General features: G+C 45.8%; 2 protein-coding genes across 2 annotated transcripts in view; one reads left to right on the forward strand and one right to left on the reverse strand.

Annotated features, from left to right (window-relative positions):
- LOC139457017 (hemicentin-1-like) overlaps window positions 1–7,950 on the reverse strand; it is a 34,183-nt gene extending 26,233 nt beyond the window's left edge. The window contains exons 1-3 of the mRNA XM_071238470.1: window positions 7,839–7,950; window positions 6,897–7,060; window positions 5,652–5,793 (exon numbers count right to left, since the gene is read on the reverse strand). Of these exons, the coding sequence (XP_071094571.1) occupies window positions 5,652–5,793; window positions 6,897–7,060; window positions 7,839–7,905 (373 nt within the window). The 5' untranslated portion in view covers window positions 7,906–7,950. The remainder of the gene's footprint in view (window positions 1–5,651; window positions 5,794–6,896; window positions 7,061–7,838) is intronic.
- Window positions 7,951–7,959: 9 nt separating this feature from the next.
- LOC139457018 (uncharacterized) lies at window positions 7,960–18,047 on the forward strand. The gene is made up of 9 exons (XM_071238471.1): window positions 7,960–8,066; window positions 8,579–8,828; window positions 11,755–12,069; window positions 12,161–13,040; window positions 13,174–13,724; window positions 14,095–14,659; window positions 15,112–15,558; window positions 15,641–17,178; window positions 17,271–18,047. The coding sequence occupies exons 1-9, from the start codon at window positions 7,960–7,962 to the stop codon at window positions 18,045–18,047; spliced, it is 5,430 nt and encodes a 1,809-aa protein (XP_071094572.1).
- Window positions 18,048–18,742: the final 695 nt, after the last annotated feature.

Consider the following 18,742-nt stretch of genomic DNA (forward strand, 5'->3'; position numbering starts at 1 on the left):
GTAAAACGAAGTGACGGAGACGTAACACGAAGTGACATAGACGTATAACGAATGACATAGACATAACACGAAGTGACATAGTAGCATAGAAGTAACACGAAGTGACATACTGATATGGACATAACATGAAGTGATATAGTCACATAGACGTAACGCGAAGTGACAAAGTGACATAGACATATTAGCATTTTCTAAAAGAATGCTTCATGTCAAATGTGTAATATTCTAAACATGTTATAGTCTGTGTGTGAAAGTACATACATCTCCATACAGCCCTGAAGCCTGAAGATCCTACCGACACATCTGTTGTAAATTCCACACGAAGTGACATAGTGTTTTAGACGTAACACGAAGTGACATAGTGAAATAGACATAACACGAAGTGACATAATGACATAGACGCAACACGAAGTGACATAGAGTCATACACGTAACACGAAGTGACATAGTCACATACACGTAACGCGAAGTGACGTAGTGACATAGACGTAACACGAAGTGACATAGTGACATCGACGAAACACGAAGTGACATAGTGACATAGACTTAACACGAAGTCACATAGTGACATAGACGTAACACGAAATGACAGAGACGTAACACGAAGTGACATAGACGTAACATGACAGATGGTTGTGGAGTTGTAAACCATTACAAGGATCCACATATTAGCATTTTCTAAAAGAATGCTTCATGTCAAATGTGTAATATTCTAAACATGTTATAGTCTGTGTGTGAAAGTACATACATCTCCATACAGCCCTGAAGCCTGAAGATCCTACCGACACATCTGTTGTAAATTCCACACGAAGTGACATAGTGTTTTAGACGTAACACGAAGTGACATAGTGAAATAGACATAACACGAAGTGACATAGTGACAAAGACGTAACACGAAGTGACATAGAGTCATAGACGTAACACGAAGTGACATAGTGACATAGACGTAACACGAAGTGACGTAGTGACATAGATGTAACACGAAGTGACATAGTGTCATATACGTAACACGAAGTGAGGTAGTGACATAGACGTAACACGAAGTGACGTAGTGACATAGACCTAACACGAAGTGACGTAGTGGCATAGACGTAACATGAAGTTACATAGTGACATAGACGTAACACGAAGTGACGTAGTGACATAGACGTAACATGAAGTTACATAGTGACATAGACGTAACACGAAGTGACATAGTGAAATAGACGTATAACGAAGTGACATAGTGACATAGACGTAACACGAAGTAACGTAGTGACATAGACTTAACACGAAGTGACATAGTGACATAGACGTAACACGAAATGACATAGTGATATAAACGTAACACGAAGTGACATAGTGACATGTACGTAACACAGAGTGACGTAGTGACATAGACTTAACACGAAGTGACATAGTGACATAGAAGTAACACGAAATGACATAGTGACATAGACGTAAAACGAAGTGACGGATACGTAACACGAAGTGACATAGTGACATAGACGTGACACGAAGTGACAAAGTGACATAGACCTAACACGAAGTGACGTAGTGGCATAGACGTAACATGAAGTGACATAGTAACATAGAAGTAACACGAAGTGACATAGTGATATGGACATAACATGAAGTGACATAGTCACATACACGTAACGCGAAGTGACGTAGTGACATAGACGTAACACGAAGTCACATAGTGACATAGCCGTAACACGAAATGACATAGTGATATAGACGTAACACGAAGTGACATAGTGACATGTACGTAACACGGAGTGACGTAGTGACATAGACTTAACACGAAGTGACATAGTGACATAGAAGTAACACGAAATGACATAGTGACATAGACGTAAAACGAAGTGACGGAGACGTAACACGAAGTGACGTAGTGACATAGACGTGACACGAAGTGACAAAGTGACATAGACGTAACACGAAGTGAAGTAGTGACATAGACGTAACACGAAGTGACAAAGTAACATAGAAGTAACACGAAGTGACATAGTGATATGGACATAACATGAAGTGACATAGTGACATAGACGTAACACGAAGTGACGTGGTGACATAGACCTAACACGAAGTGACGTAGTGGCATAGACGTAACATGAAGTGACATAGTAACATAGAAGTAACACGAAGTGACATTGTGATATGGACATAACATGAAGTGACATAGTCACATACACGTAACGCGAAGTGACGTAGTGACATAGACGTAACACGAAGTGACATAGTGACATCGACGTAACACGAAGTGACGTAGTGACATAGACTTAACACGAAGTCACATAGTGACATAGACGTAACACGAAATGACATAGACGTAACACGAAGTGACATAGACGTAACATGACAGATGGTTGTGGAGTTGTAAACCATTACAAGGATCCACATATTAGCATTTTCTATAAGAATGCTTCATGTCAAATGTGTAATATTCTAAACATGTTATAGTCTGTGTGTGAAAGTACATACATCTCCATACAGCCCTGAAGCCTGAAGATCCTACCGACACATCTGTTGTAAATTCCACACGAAGTGACATAGTGTTTTAGACGTAACACGAAGTGACATAGTGATATAGACGTAACACGAAGTGACATAGTGACAAAGACGTAACACGAAGTGACATAGAGTCATAGACGTAACACGAAGTGACATAGTGACATAGACGTAACACGAAGTGACGTAGTGACATAGATGTAACACGAAGTGACATAGTGTCATATACGTAACACGAAGTGAGGTAGTGACATAGACGTAACACGAAGTGACGTAGTGACATAGACCTAACACGAAGTGACGTAGTGGCATAGACGTAACATGAAGTTACATAGTGACATAGACGTAACACGAAGTGACGTAGTGACATAGACGTAACATGAAGTTACATAGTGACATAGACGTAACACGAAGTGACATAGTGACATAGACGTAACACGAAGTGACATAGTGACATAGACGTAACACGAAGTAACGTAGTGACATAGACTTAACACGAAGTGACATAGTGACATAGACGTAACACGAAATGACATAGTGATATAAACGTAACACGAAGTGACATAGTGACATGTACGTAACACAGAGTGACGTAGTGACATAGACTTAACACGAAGTGACATAGTGACATAGAAGTAACACGAAATGACATAGTGACATAGACATAAAACGAAGTGACGGATACGTAACACGAAGTGACATAGTGACATAGACGTGACACGAAGTGACAAGGTGACATAGACGTAACACGAAGTGAAGTAGTGACATAGACGTAACACGAAGTGACATAGTAACATAGAAGTAACACGAAGTGACATAGTGATATGGACATAACATGAAGTGACATAGTGACATAGACGTAACGCGAAGTGACGTAGTGACATAGACGTAACACGAAGTGACATAGTGACATAAACGTAACACGAAGTTACATAGTAACATAGACGTAACGCGAAGTGACATAGTGACATAGACGTAACACGAAGTGACGTAGTGACATAGACGTAACACGAAGTTACAAAGTGACATAGACGTAAAGCGAAGTGACATAGTGACATAGACGTAACACGAAGTGACATAGTAACATAGAAGTAACACGAAGTGACATAGTGATATGGACATAACATGAAGTGACATAGTCATATACACGTAACGCGAAGTGACGTAGTGACATAGACGTAACACGAAGTGACATAGTGACATCGACGTAACACGAAGTGACGTAGTGACATAGACTTAACACGAAGTCACATAGTGACATAGACGTAACACGAAATGTCATAGACGTAACACGAAGTGACATAGACGTAACATGACAGATGGTTGTGGAGTTGTAAACCATTACAAGGATCCACATATTAGCATTTTCTAAAAGAATGCTTCATGTCAAATGTGTAATATTCTAAACATGTTATAGTCTGTGTGTGAAAGTACATACATCACCATACAGCTCTGAAGCCTGAAGATCCTACCGACACATCTGTTGTAAATTCCACACGAAGTGACATAGTGTTTTAGACGTAACACGAAGTGACATAGTGAAATAGACGTAACACGAAGTGACATAGTGACAAAGACGTAACACGAAGTGACATAGAGTCATAGACGTAAGACGAAGTGACATAGTGACATGGACGTAGCACGAAGTGACTTAGTGATATAAACGTAAGACGAAGTGACGTAGTGGCATAGACGTAACATGAAGTGACACAGTGACATAGACGTAACACGAAGTGACGTAGTGACATAGACTTAACACGAAGTGACATAGTGACATAGAAGTAACACGAAATGACATAGTGACATAGACGTAAAACGAAGTGACGGAGATGTAACACGAAGTAACATAGACGTATAACGAATGACATAGACATAACACGAAGTGACATAGTGACATAGACGTGACACGAAGTGACAAAGTGACATAGACGTAACACGATGTGAAGTAGTGACATAGACGTAACACGAAGTGACATAGTAACATAGACGTAACACGAAGTGACTTAGTGATATGGACATAACATGAAGTGACATAGTCACATAGACGTAACGCGAAGTGACGTAGTGTCATAGACGTAACACGAAGTGACATAGTCACAGAGACGTAACACGAAGTTGCATAATGACATAGACGTAAAGCGAAGTGACATAGTGACATAGACTTAACACGAACTGAAGTAGTGACATAGATGTCACAAGAAGTGACATAGACGTAACGTGACAGATGGTTGTGGAGTTGTAAACCATTGCAAGGATCCACATATTAGCATTTTCTATAAGAATGCTTCATGTCAAATGTGTAATATTCTAAACATGTTATAGTCTGTGTGTGAAAGTACATACATCTCCATACAGCCCTGAAGCCGGAAGATCCTACCGACACATCTGTTGTAAATTCCACACGAAGTGACATAGTGTTTTAGACGTAACACGAAGTGACATAGTGACAAAGACGTAACACGAAGTGACATAGTGACAAAGATGTAACACGAAGTGACATAGTGACATGGACGTAGCACGAAGTGACTTAGTGACATAGACGTAAGACGAAGTGACATAGTGATATAGACGTAACATGAAGTGACATAGTGACATAGACGTAACACGAAGTGACATAGCGACATAGATGTAACACGAAGTGACATAGTGTCATATACGTAACACGAAGTGACGTAGTGACATAGACGTAACACGAAGTGACATAGTGACATGGACGGAACACGAAGTGACGTAGTGCCATAGACGTAACATGAAGTTACATAGTGACATAGACGTAACACGAAGTGACATAGTGAAATAGACGGAAAACGAAGTGCCATAGTGACATGGACGGAACATGAAGTGACGTAGTGACATAGACGTAACACGAAGTGTCGTAGTGACATAGACGTAACATGAAGTTACATAGTGACATAGACGTAACACAAAGTGACATAGTGAAATAGACGGAACACGAAGTGCCATAGTGACATGGACGGAACATGAAGTGACATAGTGACATAGACGTAAGACGAAGTGACGTAGTGACATAGATGTAACACGAAGAGACATAATGAAATAGACGTAACACTAAGTGACATAGTGACAAAGACGTAACTCGAAGTGACATAGTGACATAGACGTAACATATTGTATAGTCTGTGTGTGAAAGTACATACATCTCCATACAGCTCTGAAGCCCGAAGATCCTATCGACCTATCTGTTGTAAATTCCACACGGTAGTAGGTGGACGACGGGACTGTGTAGCCATTGTGTGAACCAGACAGTGATGCCAGCAGGTTGTTGGAGACATCGTACACCTGCAAGGGAGTAACTTGAATGGAGTCATCATTGACTTTGCTGCCATTCACTTACCAACATCAAGGTACGGCTAAAATTGTGGAGATGTTCTCTGAATAATAATTATATTGTCCATGTTTGAGATATTGAAATGCATATTTTGTTCTTAAAACTGAACAGGCACTTAATGCGGTATACATATAGACACATCCTACAGTGAAGTGAATGTTCGGTTTCGTGGACGATCAATACCAGGGCAATGGGTTATTTCTATAGGGCAGTAAAATTGTTTTAGTTTCAAAAATTGAGTTTTGCATGTATTCAATCACATAAACTAGTTCATGCCGTGTGTGATCGAAGCTGATAAAATAGTATGTTCAAAGCATCCAAATTATACGTCACAATCATGAATGATTTTGGCAGTACACGTTTAGGAAGAAATCTAGGCATATTGACAGATATTTGTGCAGCTGACCTGATTACAGTCTTTGCAGGGTAAATATGATTATGTTTACTACAACTATACCAACTTTGTGTCTATCGAATGACCGTCACTTCACATGTCGCATACACCTGTGAAGATCCGGGTTAGAATATGTCTTCAGCAAACCATGCTTGTCATAAAGGCGACAATGCTTGTCGTTCGAAGCGACCAAAGAGACTCGGTGGTCAGGCTCGCTGATTTGGTTGATGCATGTAATCGCATCCCCTTTGCGTGGATCGATGTTCATGATATCAATCACGGGATTGTCTGGTCCGGACTCGATTATTTACAAACTACAGTAAAAAAGCTGGAATATTGCTGAGTGTGGCGTTAAACAAATAAGCAAACAAACCTGCTACAGTGTACATTAGATTATCAAATATCAGAGTCATGAGAGAAATGTGTTCCCCTTTGCTAATTCCTTACTTAGAATTGTCATGTCATAGTTACTACTCTAAACTGTCCGTTAAAGTATACTGTCCTCGCATACATACCTGGAAACCAGAAATGCATTAAGTTATAACCAAAGATGGTAAAAGCAGGAATGATAAACACATTTAAAGAGTCATACGAACATATCAGTTGCGTGGGCCATTGCAAGTTTTAAATCGTCATGAACATATCATAAGCTGTACTTACCTTCACATAGTCATAACTGCTCTCTGTGTTGAACGTTTCAAATTTAAGTCCGATCAGCTTTCTGGGGGTAATTACATATGTGCAGGACAGATAGTTGGCATATGTGTAAGGGTAGTGTGGGGATGTAATCGTTCCTGACTGTCCCCTGTAGGTCCCACCACAACCTGAAATAAAAGTCAGTGCAAACATATTAATTTTGATATACCATTGGATATGTTTTGCTGAAACAACAAACGACTTGCGAAGGCATCATAAAGCGGATACACTGTGTAATATTACATGTGAATGTAGGTCAAAAGATTATTGGATAAAGAAAAACATGGCGTCTGACTCAAATCCCCTTTTTGTGGTTTCTCAACAGGTGTCACCTACATAGTTTGAAGCATGGAGCGGGTGCTGTCAATAACCCGTTATATTTCTTTACCCATCCACACAAACCCCAGACCCCATCCAGCCCCAGAATATCAATATTGTCGGTTCCTATGGACACTGATCTTCAAAGTTAGTATAAAATCTCACCTCACCTCACCTCACCTCACCTCACCTCACCTCACTTTTTACTGATGGGGGCGGTCGGGTAGCCTAGCTTTCGCTCGTCACGCCGAAGACCCGGGTTCGATTCCCGACATGGGTACAATGTGTGAAGCATATTTCTGGTGTCCCCCGCCGTGATATTGCTGGAATATTGCTAAAAGCGGTGTAAAACCATACTCACACAATTTTACTGATGGTTTATGAAATTTACATACATGTAGAATGAAAATAGAACCAACTATGATAGATTACCAAAGACTTTTCATACCACTCAATCCAACTCGAAACTAAATAAAAAAACATGTATATAATAATTTTGAAACATGTCATCGATGCACACGAAGTAAGCATTAGTTCAATGTTTTAAAATAATACAAACATAAAGCAATTAAAGAGAAAACTATTCACCTCTTGTTTCATGAATCCCACCGATCAGAACATTACACACTATCACACATGCCAACCAGTTCACCATCCTGTTTGTAAGATATCCAGGCTTCAGAAACACATTAAGCCACAATTTGCCATGATGACTAGAGTGAAAGGTTCTGTCCGACGGGATATTTTATATGGTGTGTTGAGTGTGATCACTGGTGAAAGTACACTTCCTAACTTCCTAGAACTGTCAAGTTTCAAGTGAGCATGAAAACGAAAGTGTATTGGGAGCAAAATACCAAGTAGTGTGTTGAACCCTACACCATTCCAGTGACAATAATAATAATAATAATAATAATAATAATAATAATAATAATAATAATAATAATAAAGCCAGGATCACCCGAACCCTCTTTGCTGATTTTTTAAATTTTATTCTGTAAATAATAATATAATGAATTTAATGAGACTGTCGAACACATTTTGAGTGGATGCCCAGCTTTGGCACAGACACAGTATCTTAAGCGACATGATATGGTGGCTCGATCATTTTATTACCGTCTTTGCCCTGCTTGTGGTTTTGACACAGAGGTCCATCCATGGTACGACCCGGAACATGTAGAGGGCGTCATCGAAAATGATAAATACAAAGTCCTTTGGAATAGACCCGTATACAGCCTCAGATATATCCAAGCCAGCAAACCTGATCTTGTCCTTTTTGATAAATCCAATGAAATCATTTATATCATTCAATTTTCTGTCCCTTTTGGCAGTTATGTGATTGACAAGATTGAGGAAAAACATGGCAAAGATGCAGACCTCTCTTTCAAAATGTCATGCTCACATCCCAAGTACCAAGTTGTCCGACTCCCCATTGTCCTCGGTGCCTTAGGTTTAGTACCTCCCAATCTGTTGACTGACACCGGGAGAGTATCCGGGTTTGCTACCAGGAATACAGCCCATCTGACAATCTTGGTAATGCAGAAGGCTGTAGCGTTCGGGAGTCTTCACATTCTCCGAAAAGTACTGCATGGGTTTTACCAGGCAGCGCTTTCTGGGCTGCGTGTTGAGGGGGCAAGGGCCCTGATGATGAGCCTAACCAGCCTGACTGTGCCATATGAAATTGGCCCAAACTCAGTTTTTCAAGAAGAGACTTTCTGAACGACCACTGCATCGAGTTTTGGTTTAGTGTGTTGAGCTCAGCAACCCTGCAGAGTTTTCGCTAGGATGAGTGAGTGAGTGAGGTTTTACGCCGCCTTTAGCAATATTCCAGCAATATCATGGCGGGGGACACCAGAAAGGGGCTTCGCACATGGTACACATGTTTGGAATGGAACCCGGATCTTGGGTGTGACGAGCGACCACTTTAACCACTAGGCTACCCGACCGCCCCTCGCTTGGATGAAGTCGGCTGGCCTGTAAAGTGAAACAGAAGGCTTTCTGTTTGCTGCTTTTGACTAGGCACTTCCCACTCGAAACCATCAATGTTTGATTTTGCATCAAAATGTAAATATGAAATGTAGTCTTCACAATGAATATAATGAGACTGTCTAACACATTGTCAGTGGCACAAACACAGCATCCTAAGCGACATGATGGAGTGGCTCGATCATTGTTATGCTTGTGGTTTTGACACACAGGTCAATCCATGCTACGACCCAGAATATGTAGAGGGCGCCATGGAAAATTATTAATACAAATTTCTTTTTAATAGGTCTGTATACAGCCTCAGACATATCCAAGTCCTGCAAACCTGATTTTGTCCTTTTTGAAGAATCCAATGAAATCATTTTTATCATTGAGTTTTCTGTCCATTTTGACACTAATGTGATTGACAAGATTGAGGAAAAACATGGCAAGTATGCGGACCTCGCTTTGGAAATGTCAGGCTTGAATCCCAAGCACCATGTTGTCCGGCTCCCAATTGTTCTCGGTGCCTTAGGTTTGAGGACGTCTCAATCTGTTGACTGACATTGGGGGAGTTCCCGCTTTTTTTACCATGAATACAGCCCTTCTGACAATCTGTGTGATGCAGTTTTGGGAAGTCTTCATTATGTTCGAAAAGTTCTGGGTTGGTTAGACTAGGCAGCGCTTACTGGGAGGAGTCCTTCTCACTGCGAGTAGAAGGGGTAAGGACCCTGAGCTGATGATGAGCCTAACCAGCCTGACTTTGACACGATCGTCCAAACCCTCTTTGCTGCATTTTGTATTCTAATCTGTAAATACTAGTAATGACGTTGATGGCAGTGATGATGATTGAATCCACGATCATAAGGATCTAGCACACTCATGGGCCATGCAACTCCTTAATTGCGTAAGTTACCTATAAAAGTGGCATTAAACGGTTACTTTTGACTGAGAGCTCGGTATCTGCTGTGATATTGTTGTAAAAGGTTGCAAGATCGTACACTTTTCTACCGTCCACTGTGATTGGATGCAAACCACAATTTTCAGATAAGTGGGTTGTAGTCTTCTTCACTTGACAAATGGCTTGAGCTCATTCCGCGAAGCGACTGTGACATTTAGAAACACGCCATGCTTATTATTTAGACAACATACATAACTGTACACAATGAATTAAATAATAGCTATGACATTGTGACAACTCGGGAACTTTAAATATCCGACTCCACTAGTCAGTTCATTGATAATGAATGGTGTACATCCGTAGATGTACAAGTATTTCAAGTGCTACAAACGCAGAGAGACCAGAGAGGAGAAAGCTAATGAGGTTGACATTGCCTTATATCCGTCTTTGCATTGTACGCATACTTTCTGTGAAGATAATTAAATAGTATTTTTGACACGAAACATAACGGATTTCTTGTGGGCACTGCCTACGATAAGTCATTTCATTACAACACTTGAGTCTGTGCTGTGCCAAATGAATGTAAGGTGTTCTTGAAACAATGGAAGTTTCAACCTAAGCAGGGTCCAGGACGTGACTTTAAAGTGAATTGGAAAGACGCCAAAGCTACTTTGGACCTGAATTTGTGTAAACCTCCTGTCACTCTGTGCGAGGTTCCCTGTCCCGATGATGCTATTATGTTGTCTGTACCGTTGCAAAAGTGAAAGAATAAAAGCTATGTTGAAAAGTAATGCAAATATTTAGAACGCAATATGCTTTCTTTTCTAAATTAACTTCAATCCTGTGTGCTAATTTGCATTTTCCTGCGAGTTTGAGTGCTGAGCAAATACTTATCACATACAAAAGGCCGTCGACACATCCCATCAGTTTCATTTTAGAGCGATTATTAAATGTATTTTCATGTTTAATGTCCAGCTTCCCCTATTGACTTGTGCTATTGTCTACAGGATTCGAGATGGGACTTTATCACACCCGCTGAGTCAATCAGAGCTCATAACACGGATGTATTTCCTCATAGTAATACGTTGATACAAACACATAATCCGAAGCTACTCACACAACACGTTGCAAGGGCTTCACAGGGAAGTGTGTTTCACTAAATGTTTGCTGACAAAACCTGTTATGTACTCCTCATTTTAACAATCTCATTCATCAAAATGCGCTCATTGCAAAATAATTGACCAATCACGATGTTGAAATGTATTTATCTGGTTTCATATTGAAATACAAGAGCATGTTGTTCTTATAAGCGTCTCACTCGTGAGCGTTGAACGTTTCACACCTTTTCATGTAAAGTTTTGAAGGAAAAAGATTATGTCAATATTCATCTTGTTACATATTATTCTGAACATGTGTGAAACAGCTCAGTAAAGCACTTGTCCAGACGTCGCTATTACTCGAAAGGTTTAGATTTACATTTGGAGTGGACACTCTGAATGTAATGTGGTATACGAACTTCCGGGATATAACTGGTCTTCGGCAACCCATCCCTGACGAAAGAAGCGACTATGCTTGTCGTAGGTCGCGACTATGGTGAGGTGAAATGTGGTTTAACGGAGAGACACAGACCTGGTGATACAGGTACCCTACAGGATAGACACAGACCTTGTGACACCAGCACCCTACAGGACAGACACGGACCTGGTGAATCCATCACCCTACAGGAGAGACACGGACCTGTTGACACCAGCTTCCTACAGGACAGACACGGACCTAGTGACACCAGCACCCTATAGGACAGACACAGACCTGGTGACACCACCAACCTACATGACAGACACGGACATGGTGACACCAGCACCCTACAGGACAGACTCGTGCCTGGTGACACTATCACCCTACAGGACAGACACGGTCCTGGTGAAACCAGCACCCTACAGGACAGACACGGACCTGGTGACACTAGCATGCTTGAGGACAGACACGACGTAATGAGACCAGCCCCTAACAAGACAGATACGGACCTGCTGACACCAGCACCCTACAGGACAGACACGGCCCTGCTGACACCAGCATCCTACAGGAGACACACGGACCTGGTGAGACCATCGGACTACAGGACAGACACGAACCTGATGACACTAGCACCCTACAGGACAGACACGAACCTGATGACACCAGCACCCTACAGGACAGACACGGACCTAGTGACACCAGCACTCTACAGGACAGACACGGACCTGGTGACACCAGCACTCTACAGGACAGACACGGACCTGCTGACACCAGCACTCTACAGGACAGACACGGACCTAGTGACACCAGCACCCTAAAGGACAGGCACGGTCCTGGTGACACCTGTACCCTACAGGACAGACACGGTCGTGGTGACACCACCAACCTACATGACAGACACGGACCTAGTGACACCAGCACCCTACAGGACAGATTCGTGCCTGGTGACACTATCACCCTACAGGACAGACACGGTCCTGGTGAGAACAACACTATTGAGAGCAGACACGGACATAGTGAGACCAGCACCCTACAGGACAGACACGGACCTGGTGACACCAGCACCCTACAGGACATACACGGACCTGGTGACACCAGCACCCTACAGAATAGACACGGACGTAATGACACCAGCACCCTACAGGACAGGCACGGTCCTGGTGACACCAGTACCCTACAGGACAGACACGGTCCTGGTGACACCAGTACCCTACAGGACAGACACGGTCCTGGTGACACCAGCACCCTACAGGACAGACACGGACCTGGTGACACCAGCACCCTACAGGACAGACACGGACGTACTGACACCAGCACCCTACAGGACATGCACGGTCCTGGTGACACCAGTACCCTACAGGACAGACACGGTCCTGGTGACACCAGTACCCTACAGGACAGACACGGTCCTGGTGACACCAGTACCCTACAGGACAGACACAGTCCTGGTGACACCAGTACCCTACAGGACAGACACGGACTTGGTGACACCAGCACCCTACAGGACAGTCATGGACCTCCTGACACTTTAACCCTTCAGGACAGATACAAAGCTTTTGGCAACAGCGCCCTATAGGAGAGACACGGACCTGGTGACACCAGCACCCTACAGGACAGACACGGACCTGGCTACACCAACATCCTACAGGAAAGACACCGACATCGTGACACCAGTACCCTACAGGACATACTCGGAACTGGTGACACTATCACGCTACAGGACAGACACGGACCTGGTGACACCAGCACCCTGCAGGACAGACACGGACCTGGTGACACCAACACCCGAAAGGACAGACACGGACCTGGTGACACCAGCACTCTACAGGACAGACACGGACCTGGTGTCACCAGCACCCTACAGGACAGACACGGACGTAGTGACAACATCACCCTACAGGACAGGCACGGACCTGGTGACACCAACTCCCTACAGGACAGACACGGTCGTAGTGACACCAGCACTCTACAGGACAGACACAGACCTGGTGACACCCACTCCCTACAGGACAGACACGGTCATAGTGACAACATCAGCCTACAGGACAGACACAGTCCTGGTGACACCAGTACCCTACAGGACAGATACGGACCTGGTGACACCAGCACCCTACAGGACAGTCACGGACCTCCTGACACTTTAACCCTTCAGGACAGATACAAAGCTTTTGCCACCAGCGCCCTATAAGAGAGAGAGAGACCTGGTGACACCAGCACCCTACAGGACAGACACGGATGTAGTGAAACCAACACCCTACAGGACATACACGGACCTGGTGACACAAGCACCCTACAGGACAGACACGGACCTGGTGACACCAGCACCCTACAGGACAGACACGGTCCTGGTGACACCAGTACCCTACAGGAGAGACACGGACCTGGTGACTCCAGCACCCTACAGGACAGTCACGGACCTGCTGACACTTTAACTCTTCAGGACAGATACAAAGCTTTTGGCACCAGCGCCCTATAGGACAGACACGACCTGGTTACACCAGCACCCTACAGGACAGACACAGACCTGGCTACACCAGCACCCTACAGAACAGACACGGACCTGGCTACACCAACACCCTACAGGAAAGACACCGACCTCGTGACACCAGCACCCTACAGGACATACTCGGAACTGGTGACACTATCACCCTACAGGACAGACACGGACCTGGTGACATTAGCACCCCACAGGACAGACACAGACCTGGTGACACCAGCACCCTAGAGGACAGACACGGACCTGGTGACACCAACACCCGACAGGACAGACACGGACCTGGTGACACCAGCACTCTACAGGACAGACATGGACCTGGTGTCACCAGCACCCTACAGGACAGACACGGACGTAGTGACAACATCACCCTACAGGACAGGCACGGACCTGGTGACACCAACTCCCTACAGGACAGACACGGTCGTAGTGACACCAGCACCCTACAGGACAGACACAGACCTGGTGACACCCACTCCCTACAGTACAGACACGGTCATAGTGACAACATCATCCTACAGGACAGACACAGTCCTGGTGACACCAGTACCCTACAGGACAGACACGGACCTGGTGACGCCAGCACCCTACAGGAAAGTCACGGACCTCCTGACACTTTAACCCTTCAGGACAGATACAAAGCTTTTGGCACCAGCGCCCTATAGGAGAGACACGGACCTGGTGACACCAGCACCCTACAGGACAGACACGGATGTAGTGAAACCAACACCCTACAGGACATACACGGACCTGGTGACACAAGCACCCCACAGGACAGACACAGACCTGGTGACACCAGTACCCTACAGGACAGACACGGACCTTGTGACTCCAGCACCCTACAGGACAGTCACGGACCTGCTGACACTTTAACTCTTCAGGACAGATACAAAGCTTTGGGCACCAGCGCCCTATAGGACAGACACGGACCTGGTTACACCAGTACCCTACAGGACAGACACAGACCTGGCTACACTAACAACCTACAGGAAAGACACGACCTCGTGACACCAGCACCCTACAGGACATACTCGGAACTGGTGACACTATCACCCTACAGGACAGACACGGACCTGGTGACACTAGCACCCCACAGGACAGACAGAGACCTGGTGACACCAGCACCCTACAGGACAGACACGAACCTGGTGACACCAACACCCGACAGGACAGACACGGACCTGGTGACACCAGCACTCTACAGGACAGACACGGACCTGGTGTCACCAGCACCCTACAGGACAGACACGGTCCTGGTGACACCAGTACCCTACAGGACAGACACAGACCTGGCTACACCAGCACCCTACAGAACAGACACGGACCTGGCTACACCAACACCCTACAGGAAAGACACCGACCTCGTGACACCAGCACCCTACAGGACATACTCGGAACTGGTGACACTATCACCCTACAGGACAGACACGGACCTGGTGACTCCAGCACCCTACAGGACAGTCACAGACCTGCTGACACTTTAACTCTTCAGGACAGATACAAAGCTTTTGGCACCAGCGCCCTATAGGACAGACACGGACCTGGTTACACCAGCACCCTACAGGACAGACACAGACCTGGCTACACCAGCACCCTACAGAACAGACACGGACCTGGCTACACCAACACCCTACAGGAAAGACACCGACCTCGTGACACCAGCACCCTACAGGACATACTCGGAACTGGTGACACTATCATTCTACAGGACAGACACGGACCTGGTGACACTAGCACCCCACAGGACAGACACAGACCTGGTGACACCAGCACCCTACAGGACAGACACCGACCTCGTGACACCAGCACCCTACAGGACATACTCGCAACTGGTGACACTATCACCCTACAGGACAGACACGGACCTGGTGATACTAGCACCCCACAGGACAGACACAGACCTGGTGACACCAGCACCCTACAGGACAGACACCGACCTCGTGACACCAGCACCCTACAGGACATACTCGCAACTGGTGACACTATCACCCTACAGGACAGACACGGACCTGGTGACACTAGCACCCCACAGGACAGACACAGACCTGGTGACACCAGCACCCTACAGGACAGACACGGACCTGGTGTCACCAGCACCCTACAGGACAGACACGGACGTAGTGACAACATCACCCTACAGGACAGGCACGGAACTGGTGACACCAACTCCCTACAGGACAGACACGGACCTGGTGACACCAACACCCGACAGGACAGACACGGACCTGGTTACACCAGCACCCTACAGGACAGACACAGACCTGGCTACACCAGCACCCTACAGAACAGAAACGGACCTGGCTACACCAACACCCTACAGGAAAGACACCGACCTCGTGACACCAGCACCCTACAGGACATACTCGGAACTGGTGACACTATCATTCTACAGGACAGACACGGACCTGGTGACACTAGCACCCCACAGGACAGACACAGACCTGGTGACACCAGCACCCTACAGGACAGACACCGACCTCGTGACACCAGCACCCTACAGGACATACTCGCAACTGGTGACACTATCACCCTACAGGACAGACACGGACCTGGTGACACTAGCACCCCACAGGACAGACACAGACCTGGTGACACCAGCACCCTACAGGACAGACACGGACCTGGTGAAACCAGCACCCTACAGGACAGACACGGACGTAGTGACAACATCACCCTACAGGACAGGCACGGAACTGGTGACACCAACTCCCTACAGGACAGACACGGACCTGGTGACACCAACACCCGACAGGACAGACACGGACCTGGTGACACCAGCACTCTACAGGACCGACACGGACCTGGTGTCACCAGCACCCTACAGGACAGACACGGACGTAGTGACAACATCACCCTACAGGACAGGCACGGAACTGGTGACACCAACTCCCTACAGGACAGACACGGTCGTAGTGACACCAGCACCCTACAGGACAGACACAGACCTGGTGACACCCACTCCCTACAGGACAGACACGGTCATAGTGACAACATCACCCTACAGGACAGACACAGTCCTGGTGACACCAGTACCCTACAGGACAGACACGGACCTGGTGACATCAGCACCCTACAGGACAGTCACGGACCTCCTGACACTTTAACCCTTCAGGACAGATACAAAGCTTTTGGCACCAGCGCCCTATAGGAGAGACACGGACCTGGTGACACCAGCACCCTACCGGACAGAGGCGGACCTGCTGACACCAGCACCCTACAGGACAGACACGGACCTGGTGACAACAGCACCCTACAGGACACGCACGGACCTGGTGACAACAGTACCCTACAGGATAGACACAGACCTACTGACACCAGCACTCTACAGGACAGACACAGACCTGGTGACAACAGTACCCTCCAGGACACACACGGACCTGGTGACACCAGCACCCTACAGGACAGACACGGACCTGCTGACACCAGCATACTACAGGACAGACACGGATCTGGTGACAACAGTACCCTACAGGACAGACACGGACCTGCTGACACCAGCACTCTACATGACAGACACGGATCTGGTGACAACAGTACCCTACAGGACAGACACGGTCCTGGTGACACCAGTACCCTAGAGGACAGACACGGACCTGGTGACAACAGTACCCTACAGGACCGACACGGACCTGGTGACAACAGCACCCTAGAGGACAGACACGGACCTGGTGACACCAGCACCCTACAGGACAGACACGGACCTGGTGACAACAGTACCCTACAGGACCGACACGGACCTGGTGACAACAGTACCCTACAGGACCGACACGGACCTGGTGACAACAGTACCCTACAGCACAGACACGGACGTAGTGAAACCATCATCCTAAAGGACAGACACGGACCTAGTGACACCCTCACCCTTCAAAACAGACACGGACCTGGTCACCAGCATCCTACAGGACAGAGACGGATCTTGAGATAAATCCAAATAGCAGGGACAGGAACATTCTCATCACCTTAGATCGGCGTCGCGTCGCCAAATCAAACATTTACATATATACCGTTCAACCACTCACTGACATCAATTGCTTGTTCAGGCGGTCGTTATGCGTAGTTGTATTCTTTTGCAATATCTGAGTGAGTAGGTTTAACGCCGCTTTGAGCGTGTCAGTTGTGATATTGATGTATAAAGGATATTAGCATTTGACCTGATAGAACTTGTAGAGATAATACCGTGACACGTCATATGCTTATTTCAGGCAGGCTGCCTACAGTTGTTCACACAATTTAATTCATGGCATACTTCAAAGGACAAGGAAGTTCAAGGGCCCGTCATTGTCCAGGGGATATGTACAATCAAAGAGATTGGTGAAAAAAATACAAACACAAATTGTGTCAATTTCGCCACTAAACAAAATGTATATCCACATGTACATATAATTGCATTGTACACCCCACACACATCTATTCTGTCCTCCGTGACGGATCTAGGTTAGAATTGGTCTTCAACAAACATCCATGTCGTTAGAGACGACTAACGGGATCGGGTGATCAGGCCACCTGACTTGATTAATGTCATCGTGACCCTGTTGCATAGATCGATGCTCATGATGTAAACCACTGGATGCTCTGGCCTTAACCATGTTATTGACGGAATGCAGCGTCAAACAACAAACG

Source organism: Haliotis cracherodii, unplaced genomic scaffold (genome assembly GCF_022045235.1).
Source record: "Haliotis cracherodii isolate W230 unplaced genomic scaffold, xgHalCrac1.p SCAF_12, whole genome shotgun sequence".
Classification (NCBI taxonomy): Eukaryota; Metazoa; Mollusca; class Gastropoda; order Lepetellida; family Haliotidae; genus Haliotis; species Haliotis cracherodii.

Bases quoted from the DNA above. Each gene is read 5' to 3' on its own strand.
- LOC139457018 (XM_071238471.1), top strand. From the start codon at position 7,960: ATGACTAGAGTGAAAGGTTCTGTCCGACGGGATATTTTATATGGTGTG. The intron at 12,070-12,160 runs GTGACACTAGCA...AGCACCCTACAG, and splicing joins ACAGGACAGACACGGACCTG to GACAGACACGGCCCTGCTGA. The intron at 13,041-13,173 runs GTGACACCAGTA...CCTTCAGGACAG, and splicing joins ACAGGACAGACACGGTCCTG to ATACAAAGCTTTTGGCAACA.